The sequence below is a fragment of the Periophthalmus magnuspinnatus genome, chromosome 10, assembly GCF_009829125.3.
Source record: "Periophthalmus magnuspinnatus isolate fPerMag1 chromosome 10, fPerMag1.2.pri, whole genome shotgun sequence".
Classification (NCBI taxonomy): Eukaryota; Metazoa; Chordata; class Actinopteri; order Gobiiformes; family Gobiidae; genus Periophthalmus; species Periophthalmus magnuspinnatus.
The window spans coordinates 24015562-24034966 of NC_047135.1; the positions used below are offsets into that span (position 1 = coordinate 24015562).

General features: G+C 37.1%; 1 protein-coding gene across 3 annotated transcripts in view; it reads left to right on the plus strand.

Annotated features, from left to right (window-relative positions):
- Window positions 1–19405, plus strand: part of gria2b (glutamate receptor, ionotropic, AMPA 2b) — a 97680-nt gene that overhangs the window by 59943 nt on the left and 18332 nt on the right. For all 3 annotated transcript variants that reach the window (XM_033973621.2, XM_055224572.1, XM_033973622.2), the window contains exons 4-7: window positions 8101–8297; window positions 12579–12632; window positions 14128–14286; window positions 17310–17477. In XM_033973621.2, the coding sequence (XP_033829512.1) occupies window positions 8101–8297; window positions 12579–12632; window positions 14128–14286; window positions 17310–17477 (578 nt within the window). The remainder of the gene's footprint in view (window positions 1–8100; window positions 8298–12578; window positions 12633–14127; window positions 14287–17309; window positions 17478–19405) is intronic.

Consider the following 19405-nt stretch of genomic DNA (forward strand, 5'->3'; position numbering starts at 1 on the left):
TCGTGCAGCCTATGTTGAAGTCTGAAGTATGCATACTCTACTATAACATGGCAAATAAGAAGATTATGCTAGTATAGTGTGAGTACAGCTGTGGCAATTCTAGTTGGTGAGCAGATGGTCATCAGTTCAATATCACAGGTGCTGTTGTTGTTATGTTTCTAAGCAAGACACTTTTACGCCATTTCACACTGCAGTCACATCAATGTGTCTGGTAGTTTAAAGCCCCCAACTTTTTAGCCAAAAAATAGACTAAAATAAAACCAGCATGGCATAAAACGTATCTATATCCATGGAAAATGTTCTGAAGTATAGTTTTAACTTTATATATTCATGGAATCATGCAGGTGATGTGCCACCTCCAGAAAGTTACATACTGTTACTGTAAGGAAGGGCATCCAGAGTAAATGTGTGATATGCAAACCACCATAGCCAGTTGTGAGAGGTTTTGTGTCTATTTATATCATTGCCATCAACATAGGTAATTGCTGAGATCAAGCAATATTTTTTCACATTTTAATACAGACATATAAAGTGTTATAATATATATATATATATATATATATATATATATATATATATATATATATATATATATATATATATATATATATTTATATATATATTTATATATATATATATATATATATATATATATATATATATATTTATATATATATTTATATATATATATATATATATATATATATATATATATATATTTATATATATATTTATATATTTATATATATATTTATATATATATATATATTTATATATATATATATATTTATATATATATATATATTCACTGTAACAATTACTAAATCCTAAATATACTCACATTATTCTATACAGTAAGCCTAAATAACATTTAATCTCCTTACTTATCATTCTAAACCATCTATTAGTGCTTCCCAAACGATTTCCTGTGCCCTTCATCATGTTTTATGCTGCGAAATTGACAGGTTTAGCTCCAGGGCACATAGAAGTCCTTTACCACTGTACCGAGGAAAACAACTGCCTGGAGCTAAGACATTAAAGAACAGACCAGCTGCCTTTATAGTGTTGGCTTATCATATGTTTATTTATGAGCCAGTTTTGTCGTCTATTATGCATAAAGCTGTACACTACTGGTCAACTGGTATGGTTTTGATCTCCGGGTATTAAAGCAGACCTATTATGCAAAATCGACTTCAGAGCTTTTAACCATGTTACAGTTGCTTCCCCTCACCATTTACCCTCTAGAAGTTGTTTTTGGAGTTATTCGGGCACATTTGAGCAATCTCTAATTGCTTATTTTCAAGACGCCATATTGTAGCTCAATCCAGACATTCGCCGCCATTAAGTATGGCATTAACCTGGTCAACCTCCATGGCGACAGACAGGTGACGCCGCTTTGTATTGGTATTTTTATGGGCAATAAAATCATGCGCAATTATAGAAATGCTAGATGGATATGTTTAATGCCATACTGTGGAACATTTCAGGCAAGGCAAGAACATGCTCCTTGGGACAAACCACCCCAACCAGAAAAGTTACATAGTGCCCGGTAGGAACTGTATGTAGCCTGTGCTCTTAGTCTAAGGCACTACAATCACAACTGAGCCTGTGTTGCCAGTGCCTTATCCTGCAGATTAAGGAGACATACACGTTGTTCTTATTCTCTGTATACGGACAGGCCATGCTACATGTGAAAGCTCAGAACCTCCAGAATTCATTCACCGACCTGCACCGGCTGCACTAGCACTGATGAATGATTTGTGCTGGGGTTTAGGCCATGAGGATTTAAATCAGAGAGAGTCCTTTTAGGTGTAAACCAACTGGATTTCAGCACTGAAACTGGCAACGCAAATGAGAGACTTGTGTTTGGATAATCCACTTGAACCAAAACCCCCAATTATAACAACTTGGTCATTATGTCCAATGTTTTTGTAATTAAGAATAAATCAGCATTACAGTTGTTGAGTTGAACATATTTGCCTTGCATCTAAGGACACAGGTCATGTTTAAGAAATTTTAAATCCTAATTTTACAAACAGTTCTTTAAAGAAAATCAATTATTCATCCAGCTGTTTCCATACATTTCCATTATGCACTTTGTAATCCATATTTTATCAGTGGTACACAATGAGCCTCCCGCTGTTTAAACACTTCCTTCCTTCTCCTCCGCTGTAGAACTCGCCATATGCTGCTGTAGCTTAGAGCCTTGTTCCCACAGAGCAGTGCTGAAATGTAAAGTAGAGTCTCATGACCTCGGCTTTACCTGCGCGGTCCATAAACACGGCCAAATGCATCTTCTTGTATTGTTTTCACATTTTATAGCTGAAAAGGTGCGCTATGTAACTGCTGGTAGGGGCGACCTGCCACCTGTCTCCTTGGAGGTGCTATTACTTTGCCTGTGACGTTCTATTGTATGGCATTAAACGTATCTATCTCCATGGAAACAAGCAGGTCACGCGAACAGGCCAGTTTACAGGTCAAATCTGTGGAGAGGCAAGTCTGCTTACTGTCAAAAGGGCTCATTTCAAGATATTTTTACAAGCAATAAAAACACATTTATATGAATAAATGTGAGAGGGACATTCCAGGCAATGCATCTCCATAGTTGAACCTGACAAAAAATACGTAGTGTATCTTTAACCTAAATAGAGTTACTTATCAGAACTAAGCTATAACTACAAGATATTTTCAGTATTTCCTGCCTGCATCCTTGAACACGCTGTTTAGCTGTTACTTTTTACTTTAACTACAGCTGCAAAACGCCAACTCTCCATATATTACTTCACATAATGCAACAATTAAAGCTTGATTGCCAATACGGCCTTGAATGGGAGAAAATATTATGCAATTAACACTAGCGCTGAGGCTGGACTTCTGGTCAAATCAGTTTGCCTTTGTCCTTGCTTTATCTTAGATGTAGAATCTAATTATACCATGTAATAGGCATTGATGAATCCCTCATACTTAAACAGCCCATAACGACCCTGCAGTAATTATGACACATGGTTCACTCAGATAAAAGTGCAAGTGGACAGTTTCCTCTTTGCTCCTGTAAGATTGATTTTATGTGTAATTCTATACGCTATAGCCAGGTTTGCAGAAGGACTTAGTTGACCCTTTTATCAAATCGTTGTAGTTTAAAGGAGCAAAATCAATATAAGAAGAGAGATTCCGCTTGGGAGCATTACAGAGTTACGTGAGTTTTAATTACAGCTTGGTAGTATAGGAAATGTCTTGATGGAAATCTATCACTGAAGTCTCTATAGTGCACAGAGTTAGCTGGAATTGGTATTAGGTGGCGGTGATCAATTTCTTAAAGGTCCACTGTGTAACTATTCTGAGGGAGTCCGCTACCTGCTTGTGTCAACGGAGAGGTGGCTTTTTCGCTTGGAAATGTTATACAGTATGGCATTAAATCTGTCTTAAAGGGACTGTATGTGTATAGCCTGTGATCTTACAGCTTTACAAAAGGGTGCTACAATGACAACTAAATCTGAGCTGCGGAAACACATACACGTTTTTTTTCAGTATATGGACAAGCCATGTCTCATTTGAAAGCTCAGAACCTCCAGAATTCACTCAGAGGCTGCACTAGCACTGATTAATGATTGGCTGAAGGTGCTGGGGTTTAGGTAGTGAGGGTTCTGATCAGACATTTTTAGATTTAAACTAACTGGATTTTTGCATTGAAACTGGCAACCCGAAGAATAGTGTGAAGTTCATCCTGCTTTTTGATTGGATAATTGTCTTAAGACCCAAAATGCCATATTATAACTTTATCTGCACAAAACTGGACACTTTATAATACTGGTCACTTTAATAAGCCATGTTTGTACTGTTGTTCTGATGCTGCTGTTGTATATATTTTCTACCTCTAAGTATTTTATTTTAGTTTTAAGCATATCTTTTTTTAACTTTGTGCATGTTCTTATTTGTATTTGTATTTATTCAGTGTGTTTTTATGTTGCACTTTATCACCGCAGTAAGTTCCTAGTTTTTGAGCTGTGTTCACTGACGATGGCAGTAAAAGTCTTCTGATTTTGATTCTGATTATACTATAAACAACAAAATAAATTAACATTGCATTTGATTGTAATGCGTTTACTTTGTATAGAGGGCACAGACAGGTTTTGTTCATAGGATTTAAAATAAAAATCTACAGTTCCTTTAGCTATCTACATTCTATTTATTGTTTTTGCGAGCGCCTTTCCATACTTGCACATTGGCGTCATGGAATTGCAGATAGCAGAACTAGAAAACTTTATCTTTAAATCAATTAATATAGTTTTTTAGTGACATTTCTTTGCATTTGCAGACAGTGGTTGCACAATAGGTTGCATCGCAGAGCCAAATTATTATCTTTACTTATACTATTCCATCTGAAATTCTCAAACTTATCACCTTAAAGACCTAGTACCACCTTTCGACCTCTCCGGAGTAAAAAAAAAAGGAAAAAAAAAAGTCTGGGATCTGATTATATGATGCAGCTAAAATGATGATTCACTCACCAGTCAGACTTTTTCATTTGACTTTTGCAAGAGGAAAGTGAAGAAGAAAAAAAATCCAGAGGAAATGAAGGCGACATTTTACCGTCTGTAATAAAGTGTAAAACATGAACAGACTGTTGTGTGTCCTCCCACACGGTGATCAGGTTCAGACCAGAGTGAGTGAGTCATCCGTAAAAGCTCTTTACATAAGGCTTGCAGGCAGACACATATGACAAGAAAGGGAAAGTTGGCATGTTTAAATACAGTTTACAATATTAACGTGTGTATATGATGATACTTACATACTAGAGAATGCTGAAAAAGGCATAACTACATAACTGTGTGGTTGGATGTGGTTAGAAGTGGGTGATATATTGTTTGTAAAGAGATATTTAATAGCGAAATGGCATTTTTGTGCTGTGCCACACTGCCAGCTTAGTCCTTGTTATCTTAGCCTCTGTGGTCAAAGGTATAATACTCCCAACAACCACTGTCACAATGTCTTGAAATGATTTTTATTTTATTTTATTTACTTTTTTTTTTTTTTTTTAAGTGCAGTTTGAATATTTAACAAATTGTCAATATTAAGGTAAAGCTGAAAAAAAATATATATATAAAGTAATATTTTGTCTTTAAAAAGAAATAGTTTTATATTTTTAAACCTCAACCAAGAAATTTCTGATGCATTTTGGAATAGAAGTGGATTTTTTTATTTTATTTATTTATTTATTTATTAATAAATAAATAAATAAATAAAATAAAAAAAAAATAAAAAAAAAAAAGTGAGGGAAGGATGGAGCGGGAGATTGACAGGCGGATCGGTGCAGCGTCTGCAGTGATGCGGTCGCTGTATCGGTCCGTTGTGGTAAAGAAGGAGCTGAGCCTGAAGGCGAAGCTCTCGATTTACCGGTCAATCTACGTTCCTACCCTCAACCAAAGGGTTGAGGTACCAAAGGACAAGATCGCGGATACAAGCGGCTGAAATGGGCTTCCTCCGCAGAGTGGCCGGGCGCACCCTTAGGGATAGGGTGAGGAGCTCGGTCACACGGGAGGAGCTCGGAGTAGAGCCGCTGCTCCTACACGTTGAGAGGAACCAGCTGAGGTGGCTCGGGCATCTGCTCAGGATGCCTCCTGGACGCCTCCCTAGGGAGGTGTTCTGGGCATGTCCCACCGGGAGGAGGCCCCGGGGAAGACCCAGGACACGCTGGAGGGACTATGTCTCTCGGCTGGCCTGGGAACGCCTTGGGGTCCCACCGGAGGAGCTGGAGGACGTGTCCGGGGTGAGGGAAGTCTGGGAGTCCCTGCTTAGACTGCTGCCCCCGCGACCCGGCCCCGGATAAGCGGAAGAAAATGGATGGATGGATGGATGGATGGATATTTATTTATTTTTTTTTACATAATTATCAGCATAATCTAATAAAATATACAGATATGCATTATAGTTGTGGTGACTTGTGACTAGAGTTGAGTAGATTAGCCAGGATGGAGCCCAAGAAGCATTTGCTGAAAATTGTCCTTGTGTACTGGTATCGCCATCTTAACAACTTTAAAAAGAATTTGGATTACATTTCAAGCTATCTCTAGCAGGATGTGGCTGATACTTGAAACATTGGATACTTTGCCTAAAATTGGACCTGATTTTGCACCTATCACTTACAAGTTTCAAGTGCTAATAACTGCCACAGGATTCTATTTTCAACGTTCTCCAAAACACAGATACTTACGGGTTTTGTTTTCCATCTTATTTACTTTTGCTAGAAAAGCAGGTTGAACGGGTCTTTTTTCTTGTCTACAGTAAAGCGAGCAAATTGTCACTTATCATCCTCATCATATTCAGTGTTGCTTGTTTTCAGAAGAAGAAATAAAATGCATTTGGTGTATATATTTTCACGCATTTCATGTATTTTCTCATAACATTATTTTTTATTATTTTTCACTCCACAATTGTTGAGTTATTGTTGAAGCCACAGCTACCCTGGGGTAAATTGAGAGAAGCCATCAGCCCCTCCACCTACCAACAGTCGCTCACAAATCTTTAACTACTGAAGCACTGTAGTGTTTAAGTCCTGATGAAGTGTCACAAACCGTTCCTTGGCATGAAAGGAAATAACATAACCCCAGCTGGTAAAAGGGTAAATAAACGTCTTTAATTATACAGTAAATGTGAGGGTTGCAATTTTCGTAAACTTATTGTTATGCAGCAAACTAAATAACAAAAGGAGGCTCCGCGAGTTTCAAACTGTTACAACATAAATCACAAAAGACCAAAACAAAACAGTGTCAGAACGAATTCGAAGGACTACAAGTGTCTCGATTTTTACAAGGTTAAAGTTACAGTTTCACAGACATAGGTCAAAAGCGGCATGAGGTTCACGGACAGTATCCAGCAGCACCTGAGTGGCAGGGGGGCGGGTCCTTTTAAGGCGTGGCAGCTGCAGGTGTAGGTCCAGGAGTGGTCAGGCTCAGAAACAGATCAGCAGCAGGGACAACACGTATATGGCGGTAGGAGAAGCTGGAGGCTGACATGAAGGCTGTCAAAATAGCTATTGTTATTAAGTTATCGGTGTGATTGGATAAATATAGCAATATACCGTGTCATTAATATACAGTAAGTGATTGAGTTCAACATAGTGTAAAATGCCTTGAAGGTGGAAAAGCGCTATATAAAAATTTCCATCTGAGAGAAAAGTCACCTTCAAGACTCTTTAAACAACAGAGTACTATGCTGAGCCAAAAGATTAATATCACAATTTTATCACAGTTCAAGTAAATTTTGCATCTGTATATAGCCATGAAGAGATAACTACAGTCATATTCTTTATACCTCATTACAATTGGTTAAATCCAACTGTCTCTCACTCAGAGCTTTGCTGAGGTTGACCAATCTGTGGGTTTCAGAATGATGAAAAATTAGTTCACTCGTCACAGCGATTGACAAAATATTGTGTATTTTGAATGGGCAAAAGTGCTCACAATGCTGGAGCTAACAGGAACCCCATAAATAGAAGGTGTGGGTGGGAAAAAGTGTATTTGTTTGGGAGGAAATTGGTGAATCATGACATGAGACAAAATAGCATATCAATCACCATTAGACACTTTGGGTTTACATGACATTATAACATTAAAGAATTCCTATAGATTATGACTGAAATGGAGGACAGGTCAGAATTCTATGGTAGAATTTGCTATTTAACTGTTAAATTTCAGATGATGTGACTTGGGGTTTGTGGTTGGTGTCTTTGTCATTACTGGGCCTATCTACGTCAAACAAAAACTGGTGCAAAGTCAGCTTAACTCAGTCTTTGTCATCACAGCGTAAGAGTCAATAAATAGGTTTGGAAGTTCAGTGCCTTCTCTTTCTGTATAAATACACAAAAGCGAAACAATTTTCTCACAATATTTTCAGAAAGTGGTGCCTTTATTCAAGTTTATGTGGCCAATCCCTAACAAATCTCGGTAAGAAGTTCATGTATTGTAATTTAGATATTCCTTTAAAGACTGTCAATCTCCCATAGAGTTATATAAGTGCTTGCTCTCCATCTGAGACTAGGACATCCTCAAATTCTACAACGTGAACGCAACCTATTTATTATTCTTTGTGTTTGTATCCAAGGTTTGACCACTCTGCAGGTGGTTCTGGACACAGCTGCGGAGAGGAAGTGGCAGGTGACGGCCATAAACGTGGGCAACCTGAAGGACGAGCGTAAAGACGAGGCCTACCGCTCTCTGTTCCAAGATCTGGAGAATAAGAAGGAACGCAGGGTTATACTGGACTGTGAGCAGGACAAAGTCAAAGACATAATGGACCAGGTAAGACTCAACATGACTCAACATGGATGCGCAACATGGAGACAGTATTTTTTTATTTATTAGGGGTATGCTAAAATATGGAAAAATAGATATATCACCAATTTTTTTTTATTTTTTTTTTTTTTTATTTTGTATCAGTGCTACAAAAAGGAAGCTTGTTTTTGCAGTACATTTGACATATTCCCTGTTAATGGGTGTATTTCATATTAAGTTTGTGCAAGTAGTCTTAAAACAAATAAATACCAAAAAAAAAAATAATAATAATAATAATTTGATCTATCATATTGAATTGTGAGGTACCCTGTGATTTCCAGCCCTAGTATTTAGCGTGCACTGAATTATATTTGTTCAGGACGAAATTTAAACTCTGAAATTGTGTTACTTTTCTTTTCTTTTCTTTTCTTTTCTTTTAGAACCACTTACCCAACAAATAACTGAACTGCAAAAAACATATCCTGCATAAATTAAAACAGTTTGACTTGAGTGAATTTGAAAACGAGAAAGCTTTCTGCCATCTGAATCTGATTATAAAACATTTTAATGTCCGAGAATCAGGAAGTGTACTGTTAGCATGCTAGTTGTGATGTCAAAACTAAAGCTGCTAAACTACTAAAGGATGCTATGATGCGTTATGAAAGTGAGTACATTAAATTAGTCCACTGCAAATCGTTTAAAATTAACAAGTTCTGTTACAGTAAAAATAAAATACAGATAAAGTTGTTTTTCTTAGATTAAAGCTGGGGTACCAAACTATTTTGTAAAAAGGTTCCATTTCCCCCAAGTTATAAAGCGTTTTATCGATCACAAACCCAGCAGAAACATCCAGTGGCTATGTTACATTTTAGGATAAGAGTATGCTGGCTGTGGGTTGTCCAGTGGTGGATGAAGTATTCAGTTTTTATCTTAAGTAAAAGTACAAATACAGAGGTAAAACATTAAACAAGTAAAAGTATCACATGAAAAAATGTACTTACTATTATATAAAGGTATTTCACACAAGTGCTAATTTGTTAAAGTGTGAATGCAGTGATACAGCAAATTGTACAGATTTTGGTGAACAGTTGTGATGAATATATTTTTCTCATGAATTTTGTCTATTTTTGTTTACTCAAAGCCGAAGTTTGAACTCGAAAACTGTAGTCAGGATATTACCACGAACATGGTAAACATGAAACCCTCAAATCATATGAAAAGTACTTGTTACTTTTTAGTCCAGTTCAAAAATGTAGTGGAGTAGAAAGTACAGATACCTGCTCTCAAATGTAATGAAGTAAAAATAAAAGTATCCACCGTAAAATGTGCTGAAGTAAAGTCCAGATACCTAAAAAATCGACTTAAGTACAGTACTTTACTACTTTTAACTTGTGACCTTCCACCACTTGCATTGTCTATGTCCAACTTTACTTTTCTAAACCTGTGCATGAACCAAAAATAAATAAATAAATAAAAATGCATGTGAATACTAGTTATGTGCCGAAGGGTTTAGTTTGTGAAAGATTGGCACAAGTTAGAAACCTGAACAACAGTTTATACATAACTCATCCTTACATGGCTGGCAAATCAGGTATCCAAAGTTCAAGTCATTTTACCTTTGGATATAACTTTAGATATTTTATAGTCCTGAAGTGAAACATGACCTTAGTTGACCTCTTAAAGTGGTCGGGTGAAGAGGGACTTAAGGGAAAAGAGGCTGGATGTTTGAGGGTGCTCATAAGAACACAGTGCTCATCTGAACCTGCTGCTGTCTGCACACACTGTACCACCATCTGCTTCTGGATTGGCTTTGAAAATATGCAGGTTTTTATGAAAAGTGTGTTTATACAGCAGTTTGAGATCCTATGTGAAATGTTTGTTTTTGGGAAGCCTTTACAATAAAGTGAGTTAAAGTTTTAAACAGTGGATTGTTCAATTAAGGACATGTAGTTCTGAACGGGGTTGCACTGATAACTATGCTTTTGATGTATTAGATATTGGGGAGTGTATTTTTAAACACTCAACAAAAAATGGTGAAAAAAATATATATTACACTACTATAGTATACTACATACATATTGCAATCCCTCCAAAATGCAAAAAATGTCCATTATCTTTTACATTGGCAAGAAATGAAGCAAGAAATGCCACCAGACCGAGTTACAGGTCAGATCTGTGGACAGGTGAACCCACTCACATTAAAAATTCATGCTTGTGCGCAATAAAAACACCGGTAATTAAATAAATGGAAGAAGTTTAATGCCGTATTGCAATACATTTCAGACAAACTCATAACAACCCCATGAAGACAAGCAGGTAGCAGACCCTTTTATCAAAAAAAGTTGCATTGTGCACCTTTAATATCATCCTGAATTGTCATCTATATTTGACAGCAATTTGAGATTGCACCATTAAAAAACTATTATTAGCTTATTGGCCTGAAAAATCCATTCACTAGCCTTAAAAGTGCTATTAGGAATAAACGAATATGCCGCACTTAGCCATGAAAGCAGTCCTGTAATAAGGATAAAGCAGGGTAACACATTTAGCTTCAAAGTCATTTATTTTCGTCAAACAGGCGCTGCAGGCTACATTGTCCTGATATTCTTTTTTTTTTAGGGCAAGACAATACTCAAATGTGTGTGGAAGTGTTTAGTGAGAGAAAGCACAAAGGAGAGGTCCGGCAGATGTACCACAGCCCATAACAATTAGACTAATGCTTCATCCGGGCCGTAAACAAAAGTGTAATTAAGGCCAAACGGAGCGCTAAACTGGCTATTTTTATTCCACCTGTTCCCCCGTAGAGACACATCCAGACTGAGAGAGGCAAAACCAAATCGATGCTTGTGGCTCTGGTGGCTATAAAGGTGATGTCTCCATGGAGATGTTATTGCCTCTTCTGGAATGTTCTACAATACGTGTACACAGGGGTGGGAATGAATAAGTATTAGTTCGTCCCGCTGCCTTTCGAGTGGGGAGATTTTAGTCAGAAGATATTTTGTATATGTGATTAATTCAAAGTTTCTTAATGCATTTTTTATTTATTTATATTTAATTAATTTATTTTTTTCAGTTCAGTTTTTCAAGTATAAAATTTTTTTCCTAGACCAATGAACAAAATAAACAAATCATCATCATCAAGTTTATTCAATTATTCGTTTATTCAATTCAATTATTTATCTTGCTAAAAAATATGTAAACATGCATTTGTACTGTAAGTGGGCATGCCTCTCAACAGATCTGACCTGTAACTTGTTTTGGTGGTGTTGCCTGCTTGTCTCCATGGAGATAGATAAGTTTAAGGCCATGTGGAACACTTTATGCCAGGGATGCCCAACTTTTTTTTCACTTCAGGCCAAAATAAGTACGTTTTATCAGGTTGGGGACTATGTTTTGCAAGTAAAGAGTTTTAAAGTCCTATTTTTTATTTTTTATTTTTCTAATCAGAGTGTCTGATTCAGCCCTGTTGTATTCTCACATATGACCACTAGATGCTGTCTACATTACTGCTGTCTGACAACCTGTGGGGTACAGATTTAGCTTATTTTCATTTGGCTGTTAATTATTATTTTTTGCCTTTGCTTCGGATGAGATTTGAACTGGCTTGCGCTCTGAAGGGGGAGTGACTTAAGGCAGAGAGTAAAGAGGGGACTCAGAGCAACAAAGACGAAACTGAAACTTATTAAACACGTTGTTTCCGGCGAATATAGCATCTTCTCTAGGTCTGAAAAAGATCGCTACTGTTCATAGTATTAACACTTATACTTACATGTATTGACACTTGCTCACATTAGAAGTTTTGGTAATAATATAACATGTTTAATACCAATTAGTTCCAAAACAATTTCTAGTTATTTTCAAAGCCTATTTTTCTACCTTTGCCGTACATTCTCCTCACATGGACACTCCCCACTCTTTTTACAGCTGTTACAATCTGGCTTGTCGCTCAAACTAATATATTGCTTTCCACAGCGTCAGTTATGCACCATGATATTCTGGTTATTTCTGTCAGAACGCTGATAACTGCAATTGTATTTTCCTGCTCACGGGCTGTGACAGTGAACGCACCACCACAATAGACTGCCAGACACGTGAGGAGCGAGAGTGACAAATTATCATGTGTGAATTAGATGCTGGTGTCATTGATAATACAATAGGAGCTCACCATTGGACTGTACAGTGAATAGAGAATGCAGAAGAATGGAAAAAGGCATTGAACACGTCTAATGAAATGTTGTCTGTCGCATAAAAGATAGCTGGCGCTGAAATTATTCGAACTGAAATGATTGTGTCTTATTCCTTTTTCAGGTTATCACCATCGGGAGGCATGTCAAAGGATACCACTACATCATTGCAAACTTGGTAAGCGTAAATATGTCTGTGTTGGTTTTTTGAAGTTAAAGGTCCTATATCACACAAAACTGACTCTTGTGAGCTTAAACCATGTCACAATGCTTTTACCTCCTCAAAACAGACCTGGAGTTGTGCTTTGTTTCATTCACATTCTGTCTACATCTCCAAATCGCAAAATGCTCTGTTCCACCTTGTGATGTCATGAAGTGGTAGCTTTCAAGTTAACAGCTGCCTTTTACATTTAGTTCAGTAGAGATTGTCAATTCCAGTGCTGAAATGATCCAAATGATTCTAGTGAAGGTGAATGGAGTTTAAATGCACAGTGGGGCACTTATTGTATTACCACATGATGACATCACAAGGTTGAACAGAGTGTTTTCTGTTTGAGAGAAGAACTTAGCCTAAATATGCAGGGTTTGTGTGTGAATGAAACAAAACACAACTCCGGGTACGTTTGTGATGAGAAAACAACCTTATAACATAGATTAGACAACAGTGTCATATGCTCCCTTTAAACATAACAATAATATTTAATTTAATAAGCACACTGTAATTTGCCTCATTAAACACATAGTTAATTAAGGATGATTTAATTTTAGTAACTACTTAATTAATAATTTTACCCTAACACCTAACCCCTTAATTAAGCAGTTACTAAGCCTGAATTATTCTTAAAGAGGGGGTGTTATTGACATTTTTGAGCTTTCTACAATGTTGTTGGTTTTAGATGTCGTTCATGCATGTTTGAGTAATCTAGCGATCTCTCCTGGGCCTTATACGAACCCTCTTTGCGGTTAGCGGTACGATTCTGTCCAATGCTCAGCCTGCAAGCCTACGTCACCTGCATGACGATTTTCCATAAATACGTACAAGCATGATGCAATACAATACACTACAACTTCACAAACCTGATATGATGCGTAGTGGTTTCATTTGTGGCGTGCACACTGGTTTTATTGTTATAGTGCTCAGAAGGCAGAGAGACAAAAGTGAGAGAGGACATACATACAGTACATTGTTTTTGCTGAATATAGCATTTTCAAAACAATGTAAGGTGACATGTGGATCTAAATATGTTATGTGTTAGCAATTAATACCCCATAGATGTGTAATACCTCTTTAATAAACAATGTGTTCATGCTTTATTAAGGCTAAATAAAGTGTAGTTATTGTAAAGTGGTGCCAGCATTTGAAAATGATCAAAAAGTTATTTAGAAGTTTTGTTTTAATATCTGCACGTTTGTCAATTGTTTGGTAAAATTGATTTATGCCAAGTGGAAGCTCAGAAATAACCAGGGCCTTGCTATGCTCATTCTGTTATAGATTTCAATTTCAGCCGCCTTGCCATTTTAATTAACAATTTTCCTTTTGTTCCTGTTAGTAATGAGACCTATTGTTTAAACCTGGCCAGAAAAGAATGCATTCAATACCGAAAGATGACAACAAAATGATTCTAAAATATTATCCAAAACCATTTATTCTGCCTCTTTGTTTTTATTTGCAGGGCTTTGTCGACGGAGACTTGTCCAAGATCCAATATGGCGGCGCTAATGTGTCAGGATTCCAGATAGTGGACTTTGACGATCCTCTGGTGTCCAAGTTTGATCAGAGATGGGAGGCTCTGGAGGAGAAGGAGTATCCAGGAGCGGATAGTAGGATACGGGTAAGATATAGCCATAGATATAATTTGTTGGTTTCTTTTTACTATTGAACATGAGAAATATAATTCTTTGAAACTGATTGGTTTCAAAATCAGTAAAAAATTGTCTCAAAAAAGTCTAAAATAGCAACAAATGTAAATGGGTAACAACACAACTGCTACTAATACTTACCATAGTAGGTGTAGTTGTACTGGTGGTAGTTGTAGTGTTGCTTACAGTGATACTTTTAGTGGTAGTTGTTATGGTACTTACAGAGGTACGTGCTATCAGTGGTATCTACTAGTAGTACTTAGAGTGGACGTGGTAATTACATTTGCAGTTGTAGTGGTAATAACTGTTGTATGGGTAGTTACATTGGTAGCTGTAATGATACTTACAGTGGTAGATATAGTTGTATGTATGGCGGTAGTTGTAGTGATACTTACCATGGTAGTTAGTTGTAGTTGTAATGATACTTACAGTGGTAGCTGTAGTGGTACTTACAGTGGTAGATATAGTTGGACGCACGGCGGTAGTTGTAGTGATACTTACCGTGGTAGTTAGTTGTAGTTGTAGTGGTACTTACAGTGGTAGTTGTAATGGTACTTACAATGGTAGTGGTATGGTGGTAGTTGTAGTGTTGCTTACAGTGGTACTTTTAGTGGTAGTTGTAATGGTACTTACAGAGGTACGTGCTATCAGTGGTATCTACTAATAGTACTTAGAGTGGACGTGGTAATTACATTTGCAGTTGTAGTGGTAATAACTGTTGTATGGGTACTTACATTGGTAGCTGTAATGATACTTACAGTGGTAGATATAGTTGTGCGCACGGCGGTAGTTGTAGTGATACTTACCGTGGTAGTTAGTTGTAGTTGTAATGATACTTACAGTGGTAGCTGTAGTGATACTTACAGTGGTAGATATAGTTGTGCGCACGGCGGTAGTTGTAGTGATACTTACTGTGGTAGTTAGTTGTAGTTGTAGTGGTACTTACAGTGGTAGCTTGTTGTAGTGGTACTTACAGTGGTAGTTGTAATGGTACTTACAATGGTAGTGGTATGGTGGTAGTTGTAGTGTTGCTTACAGTGGTACTTTTAGTGGTAGTTGTTATGGTACTTACAGAGGTACGTGCTATCAGTGGTATCTACTAGTAGTACTTAGAGTGGACGTGGTAATTACATTTGCAGTTGTAGTGGTAATAACTGTTGTATGGGTAGTTACATTGGTAGCTGTAATGATACTTACAGTGGTAGATATAGTTGTACGTACGGCGGTAGTTGTAGTGATACTTACCGTGGTAGTTAGTTGTAGTTGTAATGATACTTACAGTGGTAGCTGTAGTGGTACTTACAGTGGTAGATATAGTTGGACGCACGGCAGTAGTTGTAGTGATACTTACCGTGATAGTTAGTTGTAGTTGTAGTGGTACTTACAGTGGTAGTTGTAATGGTACTTACAATGGTACTTTCAGTGGTAGTTGTAATGGTACTTACAGAGGTACTTAGAGTGGTAGTTGTAGTGGTACTTACAGAGGGATGTGGTATCAGTGGTATGTACTAGCAGTACTTACAGCGGATGTGGTAATTACAGTGGCAGTTGTAGTGGTAATAACCATTGTATTGGTAGTTAGTTACATTGATAGTTGTAATGATACTTACAGTGGAAGTTGTAGTGGTACTTACAGTGATAGTGGTAGTTGTAGTGGTAATTACAGTGGTAGTAATAGTTGTACTTGTAGTGGTATGCTGGTAGTTGTAGTGGTTCTTACAGTGGTAGTTAGTTGTATGGTGCTTAAAGTGGTAGATGTAATAGTACTTACAGTGGTAGTTTTAGTGATAGTTGTATTGGTACTTACATTAGTAGTCGTAATGATACAGTGGAAGTTTTAGTGGTACTTACACAGGTAGTTGCAGTGGTAGGCTACTTACAGTGGTAGTTGTAGTATTAATTAATGTTGTAATGGTAATTTGATAGTAGTAGTAGTTGTTAGTTGCACTTAAATAATACTTTCTGGAACAACTTTGAACATAAAAATGATTAAGATAAAGAACTACTAGGTTTATCGAAGAAGGTACTCAAGATAAAAAGGTCGGTAACCACCAATATAAACAACAGTACAATATTTAAAACTATTAGTCACAAAAGAGCATCTGTTTCAATGTATGTACAGCTAAGTTAATCTGGTGTTTAGAGGGTTTTCACGCCTTATGCCCAAATGCAGTATTTATGTATTTCCTCCAAACAAAAGCGAGTTGAAGCAGAACAAAAGTGCCGTGTGTGCAGAGTAAAACAGCGCGCAAGTATTTCCTGAGGGACCTCCTGAATTATGTACACTGTTTACATGGGACTCAGAGTGGTGAAGCTGCACAAATGGGGGATTTTCAGACTTAATCAAGCACTTATACAGTTATTTAACAGTTTCAATGTTGACCCTTTTACAAGCTGTGTTCATAAGTCTTTAACCGTTCAGTGGAATTAATTAAAAGTTCATTTTACACATGAATTCCTGATGACACACACCTCACTGGCCAAAAATCTGATCATTAACTGATTTCTGGAGGTTTTTTATGCAATGTAAACAGTTACATCTGAAGTGAGTAATCTAATTTCCTTCTGACTGCAGGTTTTGATAGGAAAACGTGTCAGGAAAAAGGGCAAACCAATGTGTCAAAGACTAAAATGAAAGAGAAAATGTTAAAGATTGAGCTATTTTGAATTTCATTGTACTGTAGCGTTCCTGTCGGCATAGCAACCAAGTGTCACATATAAAATGAGTTACATTAACAACAAAAAATAAAGGGAGAATTCTTATTGACTGTCGCCCAATTTGTAGCAATGAAAAACTACAAAACGAATAAACAGTATTACAAACTGTATTATTATTATTATTTATTTTTTTACAATAAATCCCTTTTTTATGAGTACTTTCTCCACTTCATGTTCTCTATGTTAATCCAATGCAAATATTAGTAACATGCATTTTTTTTTTTATCTCATACATTCTTATTCCAAACTTTAAATACATATTTCCTCTCCTCCGCAGTACACCTCGGCTTTGACTTACGACGCAGTGCAGGTGATGACCGAAGCCTTCCGGTACCTCCACAAGCAGAGGATTGACTTCACAAGGCGGGCTAACACCGGGGACTGCCTGGCTAACCCTGCTGTACCATGGGCCCAAGGTGTGGAGATAGAGAGGGCACTCAAACGGGTAAGCACATGGACGCACACGTGGGGAGATGTGCCAAAATGTTGTATGTCAAGTAGAAGTAAAAGTACTCATCCAAATACTTGCAGAAGGGGGTACATGTGCCAAAATGTTGTACCAAAGTCTAGAGTATTGGCACTTCAAAATTATACTGCTCAAGTGGAAGAGAAATGTAGTCACCCAAATATATGCACAAGTGCCTGGATGTGCCAAAATACTGTATCAAAGTATAAACTATTGTTACTTCAGGGTTATTGTACTCAAGTAGAAGTGAAAATTAGTCATCCAGATATATGGCACATTTGGTTGGCAGTGCCTACGTTTATCATTGGGAAAACTAGAAGACAGAATGAACATAAAGCATGGAGTTTTGGTGAAAGTTGGAGCTACTCTAACCATACTGCTGTTGTGTCCTTGGGCAAGAAACCTTCACCATCCTTGCCGCCGCTGTCAGCTTAACCTAGTGAAGTACTCAGAGTGTTTTTATGCTAGTAGCTCATTCGATCATTCATGTTTCTCATTCAGTGTATGTGCATATTCAAAGCTGGGTTTTTTTTGTTGTTGTTTTTTCATTTTGTCGTTATTGCACTGAAAAAGCTTGAAAAACCATGTGCCCTTAGTCTGAGCAGGCTTGCATCTGTTTCCATGGAATCAGACAGGGAATATGCCACCTCCATAAAGTTAAGTAAATTATTAAAGTAAATTATTCCTACATTCGTGCATATGCTAGAGTTAAATACAGTGTGTCAACATTAAGCCAGTCAGCTGTACATTATAACAGGCCTTAATAGAGCTACTGCTGATTACGTCCCTTCTGCATAATTGTACACTTAATGTCTATAGCGGCTGGTAATGATACCGGGTGGGTGGGCAAACAAGTGCACCATAGCAACATAATAAAAATTAGCTATTACCCGTCCAATTGGCTGTAGCATTTGGTCTAAAAGAACTGAGAACTCCATAATTTTTTTATATTATCTGGGCAGGGTGACAGATTTGCACAAGGCGTAAAGTGTGAAGTGTCTTGCTCAAGGATCCAATGAACTGATATCAAACTATTAACTACCACTTTGTATGTAAATGTAATCACTTCTGCCACTTTTAAATGGTCATTGTTGTGCCATTTTTGCCTGGTTAGTGAAGTATTTACATTTAAGTCTGTAACATGTTGGCAGTTATATCCAGTCATAACTCTTTGCCCAACTGGAATGTGATTATTAAAGATAGGGTGTTATGCAAAATATAAGGCTTCTACCATGTTATAATGTTGTTTCCTCATCGTTTTATATGCCATCCTTGCATGTTTGAGTAATCTTGTTTTCTTTCCCGACCCCAATTCGAACCCTCCTTAGGGTTAGCACTACGATCATGTTCAAGACTACGTAACTCATGCCCCTGCACGACAATTTTTCATAAATATATAGGAGGAGGATACAAAACAATACACTACAACTTAATTAACTGTGAGGTGCAAGAGGAGAGGTGATGAATATTGCATTTTTAAAGGTAAAGAAAAGGTAACATGGTGATCTAAATATGTTATGTGTTACCAGTTAATACCCCATTGACATGTAATACGCCCTTTAACTTTTGTTCAACTATTTACTTGGATTGCTTGATCAACACATGATCAAATTATTGTATTTCTCAATGCAGTTTTGTTTTCTTGTTAGATAACCATGCCATGTTCATTTCCTGAATGCCCTTGACCTCCTAAAGTTTGCAGTTTACTAAAGCAGTATTGAAGTTGGAAATTGCCATCTGACAAACATATAGATTCAAAAGTAGGTGCAAGCTAAAATCTATGACCGTTTTAGTGTGTTAATCTATGCTGTTGTCAATGTTAAGTGCACCAAACTCAATTTAAGTGCGCTAAACAATGGCGTCTCTATGTGAATGTTCATTTCTATGATCTATCCTCAGATGTGGTG